Below are 14,045 nucleotides of genomic sequence, written 5' to 3' on the forward strand. Positions count from 1 at the left end.
CAGGCTCTGAGCTGTCAGCACAGAGCCTGACGTGGGGCTCGAACTCATGAACTGCAAGATGGTGACCTAAGCAGAAGTCGGATGCTTAATTGACTGAGGCACCCAGGCACCTCTCACATTTCTTTACATTATGATTTAGTAATATTAGCCAGTTATGCCTATTAAATACAGTGAACAAAATGATATGTTTATACCATCCCCTTGTAAGCGAGGTTTTTGTGCATAATAGTAACAAATGGAATTAATGCAAACCGCAGTATTGTTGAGGAAAGACCTTTTCTTTAAATAAGCTATTCTGTTTATAAATAAACTGATTTTTTTAGCACCATAAATTTAGATACCTGATCAATAAAAAGAAACACGACATATATATAAATTTTTTTAACAAAAGTATAAAGAATTTAAAGAAATGAATCGCTATGGGAGAACTTTCCTGGGAAAGTGGGTAACAAGCAAGCAAAGGATACTAGAGTCATGACCATCCTGTTACTGGCAATTAAGGGACTTCACATCTGGGTAGAGGCTGTTGGTCAGGTGGCTATTGACCAGCTAGTCATGTCTGGTTGTTGAGTAGCCTCACCGCTCTTCCACAGAGGATAGACAACAGTGGAAACTCGCTAATGTCTGCATCCTACCTCTGTTCAGAGCCTGCTGAGTCAGCTGATAAATGGATCTAATGTTACTTTTTGCTACTGTTTGAATAGTACTGAGAAGAGCAAGACTCTTATTACATCATGGAACAGAAGAACCCTTTGGCGCTGGAGCTGGAATCTGAGGGTCTTGTGCTAAGAGGGTGCTTAGGTGGGAGGGAGTGCTTTGACATAGCAACAATCTAGTCTAGTCTGAGTCAAGTTGGGCTGTAGACTAGAAGTTTCCAATGATAAGTCTTCACTCTTCTAAAGATATGCAGATTTTCCCAAAATGAATGCGTCTGTGAGTTACAAAAAGCTTTTCTGATTAACTGTGATTATTTTGTCTTTTCGTCGTAAGTTATAGATGAGCATGGGAAGAATGTTACGATCTGTGTGCCAGAGTTCGGCCAAGACCTGTACAGAGACGAAAACTTGGTTACTGGACTAGGTACCACTCTCTTGTTCGTGTGCATCTTATATTCATGGTAAGTCTTAGGAGATAACTTGAGACCATCCTTGCAGACTTAAAAGTGCAGAGAAAAATTTAAGTAAGTTGCAGCAAGTATGAGATAGCAAAACAAATCCCATCTGAGGAAGAGGAAAAATAGCTTGAAGCTAAAAGTTTGTATTACAGCATGGAAGCACGGTGTTTGGACTTCACTTTCCTTACTTGCATTTATATGCATAAATAAATTAGATACATAGTACATTGTAGCCATTCAGGAGACGGTTGGATATTAGTTGGCCATTCAGCCATTCAGGAGACGGTTGGATATTGGAGGGCAAGGGAATACAAAGCAGGGAAGAGATAGTATGTGCCAGAATGTTTTGGCAGCTTTCTAATCCAAGGGAGGTATCATTTGTTCTGCTGCTGATGGAAAGAATACAGAGCAGTACTTACACAGTCATTTTGTGTTTGGCCCGAGAAAGACAGGAAACGTCCCTTTTCTTTTATGCTAAAACCCACAGTGCTGTTAAAGCAGACTGTAGTTCACATGCTAGTCGTGGGGTGTGTTCCACCTTTATTTAGAATGTTTAAGGGTTTGCCCAAGGGAGAAAAGTAACAGGTAGAAATGCTTAGTTACTGATTCTGATAGGTATTTCGCTGATCACTAAGCTTCCTTTTGACAGTGACTTTTTCATGTTTAGGTTTTCCGCTTTGTTTATTACGTTTCAGTGTATAAAAATTTCAACTTGGCATAGGTACATTATGATCTTCCCTTGGCTAATAGAAATAAAATGTCTTTCTGAGAACGTTGGCACGTTCTCTTACAGCTTCTAACACTCCCTACTTTTAGAAAGGGACCGGCAGACGTTTTGAAGATGCGGGAACTGGGTCTTGAGTACTTGTTCAGTCACGCATCAAGCCATGAAATGCTTGTTTGTGTTGCAGGTGGTTGTTCCAGGGACAGTTGTGTGATACAGGTTCTTATCCTGCCCCTGACATAGTGACAGATTCTCCTTCTTGCAGCAGAAAGAACCACGGTCACCATTTCGACCTTTCATTCTTATTAATTCCATAGTTGTTCACTGAGTACGTACTACGTCCAAAGTAGTGGATGGGATTCAGGCTCAAGTTCGTGAATGTTTTCAGGAAAACCATAAAGCCAGCCAAATGCTGACTGCCAATTCTCAGCTCTCCTTTTTCTGAGTAAGCTTTTCCTTCCTGAGTCTGTCATTGAGCTTTGGGGGAAATGGCAGTAGCGTGACTAATTTCATCATTTATCACTCAGTTTTTTCTGTATTAGTATGTAAAAAAATATTGGCAAATTATGTGGGAGGAAGTAGATTACTAAAATGTAATGATAGACGGTTCCATTTCAAAAATAAAATATAGTTGGGGTGTCTGGGTGGCTCAGTAGGTTAAGCGTCTGGCTTAGGCTCAAGTACTGATCTCGTGGTCCACGGGTTTGAGCCCCATGTTGGGCTCTGTGCTGATAGTTCGGAGCCTGGAGCTTGCTTCGGATTCTGTGTTTCCCTCTCCCATCCCAGCCTGCCCCCCCGCCTTGCCCCCCCTTGCAGTCTGTCTCTCTTTCTCTCTTTCAAAAATAAATAAACATTAAAAATTTTTTTTAATACAAATGAAATATGGTTATGTTTACTTATATAGAAAAAAATCACCAAACCTATAATAGTGGTGGTATTAGAGATAACTTATTTTTGTTGTTGGTTTTGTTTTATAGGGAGGTAGCATTTCTTTTGTTTTTGTATTATTTAAAAAAACCTAGAAAGATATTTGACAGAATAAAACTCTGTGTTTGTGTGGGTTGCTGAATGCCTCATCACACATGAAAAAAGGTGTCTGCTGCTTAGATGAAACAGGGCCTAGATTTGCTATAAATCTGTCAGTGGAAAGATGGCAACAATTCTACTTAGTGTGCTGATAGAACTGCCACATGGTGTTGTTTTGCAGCATGGACTTTTCACCGTGTCAGATTTTCACTGCCACCCTTGCGTGAGAGGTGATAAATAAAACCTCACCCCTTTTGGTTGATATTCCCAAAAGATAACAATTTTCAAAGCTGACCACTGCTACTTAAAATCTGTCTGAATGCTGGTAACAAATACTCTGAATGCTAGTAACGAGACCTGATTTGGGGTGGGGGTGGGGGGCGTTAACAGCATCTCCATGAGCGGAGTGCAGAGTGACCAGGAGTGTTTGTGGGATGCAGGGCACGAACACACTCCCTGTGATGGGCAGCTACTTTTCCCAGGACTCAGTGAAGCGTCCCTCCCGAGGCTGGTGATTAGTGTTCGCTGTGAGGATCCGTGTAGCTCCAGGAGGAGTCAGCTTTGAGAACTCTCTAGCCAAGTGTCTTGGGCTCCCAGGGAAGTGAGATCAGGCCCAGTAGAGCCTCAAGTCAGGGAATGCTGCTGGGAAGGGGAGGCAGCCCAGTTTACGTTTTCGGATCTTGACTTTCTAGAGATTATGTCTCTTCCCAGACTCAGAGGAATGAGAGATTGGAAAATGTTACAAAACGAAGCTCCATTGCTTGCGTGGAAACTGTCATTTATACATGATTGCAGAAAGGGCGCCTGGGTGGCTCAGTCCATTAAGCATACAACTCTTGATTTCAGCTCAGGTCATGATCTCACGGTTCATGGGATTGAGCCCCACAACGGGCTCTGTGCTGAAGGTGTAGATTCTCTCTTCCTCTCTCTTGTCTCTTGCTGCGCGTGTGCTCTCTCTCTCAAAAAAAAAAAAAAAAAAAAAGAAAGAAAAAGATGATTGCAGGAATATCTAGAATCCCCCCCCCCCCGCCTTTTTAAGGAATATTTAGAATTCTTGATAGACATTGTAGGAAAACTGAAGACTGTGTAGTTTGAATGTTACAAGGAGAAGTCACACATTTTCTTTTCTTTCTTTTATTATGCTTTGAAATGTCTTTTTAAATTTTAATTCCAGTATAGTTAACATACAATGTTATATTAGTTTCAGGTGTACAATAGAGTGGTTGAACAATTCTATACTCAGTGCTCATCGTGATAAGTGTTTTTTCTTTTATCTAATTTTTAAAAAAAAAATTATATCCAAGTTAGCATATAGTGCAACAATGATTTCAGGAGTAGATTCCTTGATGCCCCTTACCCATTTAGCCCATCCCCCCTCCCACAACCTCTCCAGTAACCCTCTGTTTGTTCTCCATAATTAAGAGTCTCTTATGTTTTGTCTACCTCCCTGTTTTTATAATATTTTTGCTTTCCTTCCCTTGTGTTCATCTGTTTTGTCTCTTAAAGTCCTCATATGAGTGAAGTTACATGATATTTCTCTTTCTCTGCCTCACTAATTTTGCTTAGCATAATGCCCTCTAGTTTCATCCATGTAGTTGCCAAATGGCAAGAAGAAATCACACATTTTCACTGAAAGTCACATGATTGCTTGGGATTGGGGTTAACTTTTTTGTAAGGTCCTGGAAGGCTCACTGCACTATCTCTTTCCCTCTCTGGAGCCAGCCAGCTCCACTGTCCCTCCACCAACACACAGACATACAAGCTTCTTTAGGGAGCTCTCATGACTCACTATGAGTATGTTTTATCTTTGCTGTTTTAGCTTGAAAGAGGGCTCAACCTAAACCTACTCCCTAGCTTTCCAACTGAAGTCAATTTTCCTCCAGATGCCCCTTCTACTGTACCCAGGCATCATTGCTGTGAAGAAGTGTCACAGCTTGGACCCCATGTAGGAGTTTCCCCAATGGCTCTTTCTATAGATCCACCCTCCTACCCCCACTTAGGCCTGGATCTTTGCTGTAATGGGCCCCACCCTCCACTAACTATTCCTTGATCCCCTTCTTGGTCTCTAGATTTTTTAAAAATGTTTTATTTATTTATTTTGGAGAGAGAGGGAGTGTGAGCAGGGGAGGGGCAGAGAGAGGAAGGCAAACAGTCCCAAACAGGTTCCACACTGTCGGCACAGAGCCCAATGTGGGGCTTGAACTCACAAACTGTGAGATCATGACCTGAGCAGCAATCAAGAGTTGGACACTTAACCAGCTGAGCCACCTAGGCATCGCTGGGTGATTGAAATTACTATTTTGTTGGCTTCAAGTTGAGACTGTGCAGTCTGGCAGGATCCTGGGGGCAAGCAGCTTCAGTTCCCTTGTACATAAAAAGGAAACTGAGGGGCATAGAGCCTATTTCTGTGATTCTCTACCCCCGATCTCAGGAAACTTCTCCTTGAGTCTCCTTTGCTAGAGTACTCGGAGAGGCATGTTCATAATCACTTTTGCCCCTGGAATTGCTTGGAGTCAGATGCTTCTCTGAGGTACAAGGATAAGGTGTATGATTTGTCTCATTTTGTTATCCGGAGGTATTTGTGCTGTAAAATGGTCCTGGCTATTTCAGTGTCAACTATGCCTATGAGAAAAAAATTATTTAAATGTTAAGAAATTTGAATAGAAAATTAGAAAAACTACGGATTTTTATTAAATGTCAAACAACTTGCTAGTTCCAAATGAAACTTTCGTGGCAATGGAGTAGACTATGTAGAAGTAAGAATAAGGTTGGTAAGAGAATTGAAGAGAAGATTGGCTTAAACTGAGAAGAATTGGCAAATCAAGGTGTCTATTCTTTTGGTGTGTTTTGTGTCTGCCACTTTTATTTAAGAAAGGCGGGTCTATTAAAAAAAGAGGAGCAGTGTACAGCCTTTATTTTGGGAATCCTGCCACTTCCTCACCTATCAGAAATCTTCCTGGCTCAGGGCACCTGGCTGGCTCAGTCAGAAGAGTATGCGACTCTTGACCTAAGGGTTAAGAGTTCCAGCCCAAGGTTGGGTGTAGAGATTAGTGAAAAATAAAGAAACTTAAAAAAATTTTTTCCTGGTTCTGCATCGGGGGCATGTAAAGGCATCCCCCTCCCCCCACCCCCACCCCCGCCCAGTTCACATGGGATGGTGGTCTCCTTTGGGAGCTGTGAATCACCACTTATACTGTGTACCGGGAACATAATTGAACTTCCTCCCTTTAAGGGTGGGAGTAGTCATGGGATCCCTCAAGGGCCCTGTAAGTTTGTCAGGGAGCAGAATCTATGGTCTCCAACAGGAAAGTCTGGACATGTTCTGTAGAGATTTTCTTTGATCTGGGGGAGTTTGGCCAGTTCCAAAAGCAGCTGAAGCAGGTGTGGAGGGCCACCTGCATTTTGAATCATTCTGCCGATATGGAAGAGGCCCTGGGCATGGCGGTGGGAGGGGGTGGGTGGCTGGAGGGGAGGTGTTTTTTTTTGGTTGTCACAATAACTGCCAGACAGTGCTGGCTTTTTGTGAGTGAAGACTAGAGACAGTGAATAGGCTATGACTTATCTGTATGGTGATACACTGTCCCAACCAAATGTTGTCAGTCTCCTTCCACCCCCCGAAAGGAAGCACTGGGTGAAAGTTTCTCGTACCTTAGCCCTGGAGAGGAGGAGGTTATGCATAATCCAGGGGCTGCTGTTTAGCAACTCATCTTGTGCTCACCAAACAGATGGCTCTGAGTAATAGAATGCAGACAATAAGAATTTCCTAGGCTTTTAAGGAGTTTGTAAAAACAACGTTTCTAAGGTAATTCCAAGAAGAGTATTTTGTGGGTAAAGGCCATGACTGAATTATAGTAATATTTTATAGTAGCATCTACTTAGAGAAGTTCTGTGTCATTAATGATGAACTGAATGCAGCTATTTTTAGAAGAACAAAAGCTTAGTTTATTGCTCTCTGACGATGGAAGTAAAGTAACAGAGGTGCCAGAATCAAAACCTAACTTTTCCTCCACAGAAATGATATATTAAATCATAATTTACATGCAGAAAATACAGCACGCTCTTACATGCAGGAGCAAGGTGTATGTGTTTCTTGGGTGCACAACCATCAGGAAGTATCTCTACAATTCCTCTGATTAGGCTCGAGGTTAGGAAGTGGGAATGGGGTGGGCCTCCATTAGCATCCATCTGTTCAGAGCAGAAACCAAAGTGACGCTATTGGGCTTGAGTGGCTCACAAAAGGAGTGCGCTTGGATCCCAGAAGACTTTTTTATGAGGAAGTCTTTTTATTGTTTATTTGCATCTCATTGATCTCTTCTCTCCTTGAGAAAGAGGATGAGAATGAACAGAGAAAAGCAGTGTTGCCTCTTGGGGTTTATTTGGTTGAAATGAACCTGCTAATTCCTGCTTCTCCAGTGGCCACACTCCCTACCCGCCTCCAGGCTGGCACATAGGATATGTCCGTGCGTGTGTGGTTTTGTGCAAGGGGCTAGGGTTTGTTGTCTTTTTCACTAAATTCCCCGGGGCTTAGAACAGGACCTGACACATGGCAGGCCTTCAGTAGATATTTGCTAAAGGAATTTATAGAGTTAGCTGGAAACTTAAGTATTTATACATTTCTGTTTGCTTAAAGTATTTCCTTTTCTTCGCCCCAGAAGATATACCTATATTACCCTTGTAAGCCAGATTTTATAACATTTTACCTATCTGGGTGTAGGGAGAGTGGTAGGAAGAATTTTTTTTTTTTTTTTTTTTAATCACACTCACAGCTACTCTATTGAATTTGCAAACAGAAAACCTTGTTCTGCCAAAGGTTGATTATCACAGTAAGTAACTGTGACCTTTGCTTTTCACGCCCTTGCTTTTTTTACTGCTGTCTCTGGGTTCTTTTGTTGATTTCGATCCCTTCTAAGTGAGAGTAGTCAAAGAGAGGGGAAAGATAAAAGGGAAATCAGAAAATTATTTTGGGCAGCTTGAGAGAGAGAAGTGAAAACCAAGATAATAGGACCAAAAGATTTATTTCTTCATCTGCAGACCTCTCTTTGCTTAAAATGATCTAATGCAATCCGTGTAAAAAGACATGAACTATAAAAACGATGCATCCATTTTGGAATAAAGTGGGGTACTGAAAGATGAAATAGACTTAAGCAGCCCCAACAAGAGGGTGCAGGGAGGCGGCTCTGCCCTTCCTTTGATGTGATATAACATGTGTTTGTTTCTTAGCTTGACGTCCACGACAAGGTCAAGTTCTGACGCTCTTCAAGGCCGATATGCAGCCCCTGAACTGGAAGTAAGTTCATTTCCTCCCCTTGTTCTGCTTCATCTCAGAAGACCTATTTTCCAGGAAGGCTCTTTACGTGTTTTTGCATCTTTATTGATTGGCATTCCACGATCCCATTTTTCTCCTCGAAGAAGAATACCATATTTTTGTACAGAAAAAAACAATGCCTTGTAGATACTATGGGGATTCAAATGTACCTTTGATTTTCCTCCAACGAAATTAGCCTCTGCTGGGCCTTGCTGCCCATCTCCACCAGAGGCCCGGGTAGCTTGGTCCGTCTGCTCTCTGCTCTTTTCCTCTGTCATAATGGAATGTGTGTGAGTTTTGTTTTGTTTGGTTTTGTTTTAACTTCTAGTGCATTCCTCTGACACATACCTGTCTTTGTCCTCCGTATATAGCATGACCATGAGGTTATATGTAATAGCTGTTTGAAGAAGGAGAAAAAGACGGAGAAGGGAAGGAACCAGCATCTGCTCCATGCCACACTGCTGAGCAGTGTCGGTGCATGAGCTTATTTAACTGTGTCCATTCCTTCACCGCGTAAAGAATTGTGAACAGTAGGTGTCCAGAGAATCAGGGTGGTGAACAGATGCCTATCAGTCAGCAGAATGCCTGTTATTTCCTTATTTGTGCAAAAGTCTTTTGCTGGGGCTCTCTGGAACATCCACTAAGGTCAGGAAAGTTCTAATCGCATGGAGGCAGCCAGGAAAAGACTCAACCCTGAGCCCAGGAATGGAACAGGAGGTTTCAATGATGGCTGAGACTTACAGCACTTGCTATATGCCAGGCACTATTCTAAGCACTACATTTGTGATTTCATTTAATCCTCCTAAAAACCCAGTAAGGGTTTGATCTCTGTTTTACAGAGGGGAAAAAGCAGAAGTTATTTAAACTTTTGATTGGCTGGCATGTAAACCGTGCGCTCTGGCTCCAAAGTCTGTGTTCCTGAATGCCCCTGCCCGAGAGCTTGGCTCCTGGCTCCTGACCCTGCTGCCAGCCCTGCCTGACACGGGCCCCAGACAGTATCCTGATAGCTTTCCCTGGATGGAAGAGCCCTGGTGTCTCTCCAGATACGGGCACTCTTCTGTGCAGCTGGGTCTCTGGGGAGGGTCTTTCCTGCACCTGACCTGGAGATAGTGAACATTATGAAGGGTTGTCAGTCTGCCAGCAGCATTCAGCAGCTCTGTCACTTGAAAAAGGAGAAATCTGTGCTGAGTCTGAATAGGTTACTGCTTATTACACAGAAAAGAATGGTCTCTAGAAGGCAGGCGTTTGTTCTCACCACTGGCTGGGTGACCACCTGCTGCGGTTGTGCCGCTGTGGCTTCAATGTCCCGATTGTGTAGAGCGTAAGCTCAAAGAACAGCAAGTCTCTAAGTTAGATTTAAGAGGATGTTTTCCTTCTCATTCTAAGGAAAGTGTCCCAGTGTTTCCTTCTGAACTGAAGAACATGCAAAACGGAAGTTGGTTTGCTCTCCTTCTATCCCGTTTCACAGGATACACCTTTGAAAGAGAGAGTTGGTAGTTTCTTATGCTAAATGAAGCTTCAGAAGAACTAGGACCCCAGGGCACCATGTCTTGAGCCCACTGAATGATTAGACTGTGTAACTTGATCCAAGATTCTGTCAAGGCCAATCCCTTTATTAGAAGTTTCCCTGATGTAGTAGGGAAACAGGGGCTTGGCCTTGAAGTATATAAAAGAGACAAAGGCTCAAGCACCTATGTCCTTATCCCTGGCTCTCTGTTCTTTCTAGTAAAAACATGGTCAGCCAGGAAGTGCCAAGGACCCAGCATTTCCCACCTTGTCTTGGCACATGTAATGTTTTTTACCTCGTTTACCAGAGTCCTTCTGCAATCATGTAGTAATTTTTCATAATCCAATTTTTTTTACTAGTTTCTTGTTTTGAGTAGGTCATGAACATGGTACCACATTTAAAAGGTGCCAAAGAGTCTTCAAAGGAAAGCATCCCATCCATCCCGGTCCCCGGCTCCCCTGTCTCCATAGAGGCAGACAGTTGAGCAGCCTGATTTCATAGGAAATGGAGGTGGGCCTCCTGCTTCCAGACCTCATAGCCTTAACCATTTCTGATTCTGCCAGCTCCACCGTCTCCTACATTTCACATGCTACCTGTTGCCTTTTGTGAATTGCGGGCCTTGGATTTCCCATCCTGCATTTATATCCCAGCTCTGTGACTAAACTAGTTTTGTAACTTCAGGCCAGTTATTCACCCTGCCTGACCTCAGTTTCCTTACCTGCAAACGGGATAATAATCCTAGCAAGGAGAGCAAATCATCACCAGGAGTGAGCTGGTGAGAATCTGTCTCATTCACCTTGTGATTCAGGTTGAGTTTTCCAGAAGCAGCTGCCAAGGCAGAGTTGATGTGCAGTGTGTCTGTTAGTGATCAACACATGTGGAAGGAAGGAAGAGGAAGGAAGCAGAATTGGGCAGAGGGTGAAGTCGAAGGGCACCGGAGGCCGGACAAAGCCACTGTTGACTGTTTTGGTGCTCCAGAGCAGATAGGACCCATCAGAGCTGTACCCAAGGGTCAATGGCTGTGCCTTTACACCCCTGCCATGTGCAGTCATTTAATGTAGCAAAAAAGCTTGCTGTAGGGCAGAGTAATGCTCTGTGGCTGAGCCAAAGCCTAGGAGCTGCCATCCAGAGGATGCTCACAGCATTCTAAGTAGCTGAGCAATCACTAAGTGAATACCTTTGAGGGGCTGTGCGTGGCTCAACCCATGTGTGTTGTGTTTCCTATCACCAGCACAAGAGCACTTGGGAAGAACAGATGCTTAATCAAATCCTTTGGAAGGGAAACAATGTGCGCAGTTCAGAGCCTGGGATACAGTTCCCACGGGAAGGCTTGGCATGTCACACAGACGGCCATTAGTACTTTACTGATGTGGAGGTAGAAAAGTGGGATGCAAGCCACCTGACTCTGTTGGGTTTGTTCTTCCAGGTGGCTCGCTGTTGTTTTTGCTTCGGCCCCGATGGAGAGGGTGAGTAGAGAACTTCCCCTTCCTTTCAGCCTTGTGGTGCTGCGGACCTGTGGCACTAGGCTGTAGGAGTAGATATTTGGGATTCAAGCAAAATTACTTGAATGGTAAGAGGAGATTCTTACTCCAAAGCTGGTTTACTGTTGATATACTTTCCATATTCTTCCTGGTTACTGGGTCTTATTTGTGTTCGTATTCTAGCAGGCAGGAATCAGTTTATGTTTTGGTTCACATGTAAGTTAAATTATACAGAGAGACTTAGAGAAGGAGGAAGTACATTTTTCAAAGGAATGAACATTTGTATCGGAGCATCCCAGGGGCTTGAGAACCCCTGGTGTGCTCCCTCACTGTCATCTGAGCTTATCATAAGTTCACGTTTGGAAGGGCTCTCTTCTGCTCTGTTCAAGTGAATGTGATGTTAGGTAACTCATCCTGTGGAGGACGGTTCTAGAGTCGGGGTGGGGGTTGTGCTTAGGGTGTAGATGTGGATAAAGATGGCTTTCGACATCTTCCCTACTCAAGAGCCCCTGGGATTGAAGTTAGTGAGTGTGGCTTTGCTGACGTGGCAGGCGTGCATGTGTTCACTCTATGAGCTTGCACTCGCTCTGTCGTTCACAGACACTGAAGAGCAGCAGAACGTGAAGGAGGGACCACGGGTCATTTATGATGAGAAGAGAGGCACCGTCTATAGCTATTCCTATTTCCACTTCGTGTTCTTTTTGGCTTCCCTCTATGTGATGATGACGGTCACCAGCTGGTTCAAGTGAGTGTGACCCCTTGTCTTAGACCGTTTAGAAGGGATGATCTTTAGAAAACCAAGTGAAGTCTTATTCTTTAAGTGCTGAGGCCCACTGAGTCACAGACCTGATCTCCTACAGTTGGCTTAACTCTTCTCCAAGTCCTGCTGTGCTCACCTACACAGAAACAGTGCTGGGGTCTCAACAGTCTGTGGTTATGCTCTTAATTAACCCTTGGAATTGACGATGCTCCCTGCAGCTTTAAGAAAATAAAAGGTTGGGGCACTTGGCTGGCTCTGTCAGTGGAGCATGTAACTCTTGATCTCAGGGTTGTAAATGCAAGCCCCATGTTGGGTGTGGGGATTACTTAAAAATAAAACCTTAAAAAAAAAAAGAAAGAGAAGGAGATGTTAACCGCATATGGGCAGTCTTGAGGAACACAGTAATAGTAATGGAGGAAGAACTTGGAATTCTATTTCTGTGTTTTTAAAAATTTTTAAGTGTTTATTTTTGAGAGAAAGAGAGAGACAGAGCATGAGCAGGGGAAGGGCAGAGGGAGAGGGAGACACAGAATCTGAAGCAGGCTCCAGGCTCCGAGCTGTCAGCACAGAGCCTGATGCAGGGCTTGAACCCATGAACCATGGGCTCATGACCTGAGCTGAAGTCGATGCTTAACTGACTGAGCCACCTAGGTGCCCCAGAACTTGGAATTCTTAAGCAGTCATCTGCTTTTTTTTTTTTTAAAGTTTTAATTTATTTAAGTCATCTCTACGCCCAACGTGAGGCTTGCACTTAAAACCCCAAGATCAAGAGTCGCGGCTCTTCTGACTGAGCCAGACAGGCACCTCAGCAGTCATCTGCTTTTTTCTTTTTTTTTTTTTTAACATTTATTTATTTTTTGAGAGACAGAGACAGAACATGAGCTGGGGAAGGGACAGAGAGAGAGGGGGAGTCACAGGGGGAGTCCGAAGCAGGCTTCATGCTCCAAGCTGTCAGCATAGAACCCGATGCGGGGCTCAAAGTCATGAACCATGAGATCATGACCTGAGCCAAAGTCGGCCGCCTAACCAACTGAGCCACCCAGGTGCCTCAGTCATCTGCTTTTAAGAAAGAGAAAATACCTGTTTTTTCTACTTTGTATTTTGTCTTTTTAAATTTTACACTTTTATTATGAAAGTTTTAAACATCTTTTTTAAAAAGACTGACATAGAAGCATGGGAAGTGACAGTGTCCTCTCCCTGACCCCCCGCTATGCCCCACGACTACTGCTAACATGGTGCATACTCTTTCACTCCTTTTCCATGCATTTACAAGCCTGTGCCACCTTGAAATTTTTATTTATTTATTTATTTATTTATTTATTTATTTATTTATTTATTATGTCTTTAAATGTTTGATAATTTTTAAGTGTTGAGAGGGAGAGAGCCCACGAGCTGGGGAAGGGGCAGAGAGAGAGGGAAAGAGAGAATCTCCAGCAGGCTCCACACTGTCCACACAGAGCCCGACGTGGGGCTCGATCTCATAAATGTGACATCATGACCTAAGCTGAGATCGAGAGTCAAATGCTTAACTGGCTGAGCCACCCAGGTGCCTCAAGCCTGTGTCATTTTTTAAAATATAAGTATGATTATACGTGTTTCCCCTTGAGATTTTTTTTGTTTCATTTTGTTTTTAAAGCTAACAGTACGTGTTGGGTCTGACTTTCCCTATCACTGCATGGAAGTTCTTTTTAATTCTTTTTTAATCACTTTTCACTGATCCAAAGTTTTTGTTGGATAATAATTTGTTATAACTCAGAATAAACATGGGATAGACATTTAGGCTCATTGTGCTTTCTTTTATCCATTCTTTCAGCAACTGTGTGAGTGGCTCCCATGTGCCATGCTGTTACAAATGGCAGGGCTTATAATTGAATGGATGACACAGACCATGATCCAAATCAAATACAGTGTGCTAGGTAGTGCTAATAACTATTAGGGAGAAAACTGAGGAAGAGAAATGAGGAGTAACAGGTGAAGTTTGGGGATGGTGGAGATAGCAGAATGCTTCACTGGGGAGATTTTTCCAGAACATCTTGAGGGAGATGAGAGGAGGGAGCTTCTAATATGTCCCTAATGCTTCTAATGCTTTGATAATCCCTAGAAAGGTTTGGTGTGGAAAGCTTAAAGG

The 14,045-nt window shown here is 43.2% G+C and overlaps 1 protein-coding gene across 1 annotated transcript in view; it reads left to right on the forward strand.

The window, feature by feature from the left end:
* Positions 1–14,045, forward strand: part of SERINC5 (serine incorporator 5) — a 99,676-nt gene that overhangs the window by 84,018 nt on the left and 1,613 nt on the right. Inside the window, exons 8-11 of the mRNA XM_025924768.2 lie at positions 991–1,117; positions 8,085–8,151; positions 11,103–11,142; positions 11,758–11,902. Of these exons, the coding sequence (XP_025780553.2) occupies positions 991–1,117; positions 8,085–8,151; positions 11,103–11,142; positions 11,758–11,902 (379 nt within the window). The remainder of the gene's footprint in view (positions 1–990; positions 1,118–8,084; positions 8,152–11,102; positions 11,143–11,757; positions 11,903–14,045) is intronic.

The sequence above is a fragment of the Puma concolor genome, chromosome A1 (genome assembly GCF_028749965.1).
Source record: "Puma concolor isolate L17-30 chromosome A1, mPumCon1.1.hap2, whole genome shotgun sequence".
Taxonomy (NCBI): domain Eukaryota; kingdom Metazoa; phylum Chordata; class Mammalia; order Carnivora; family Felidae; genus Puma; species Puma concolor.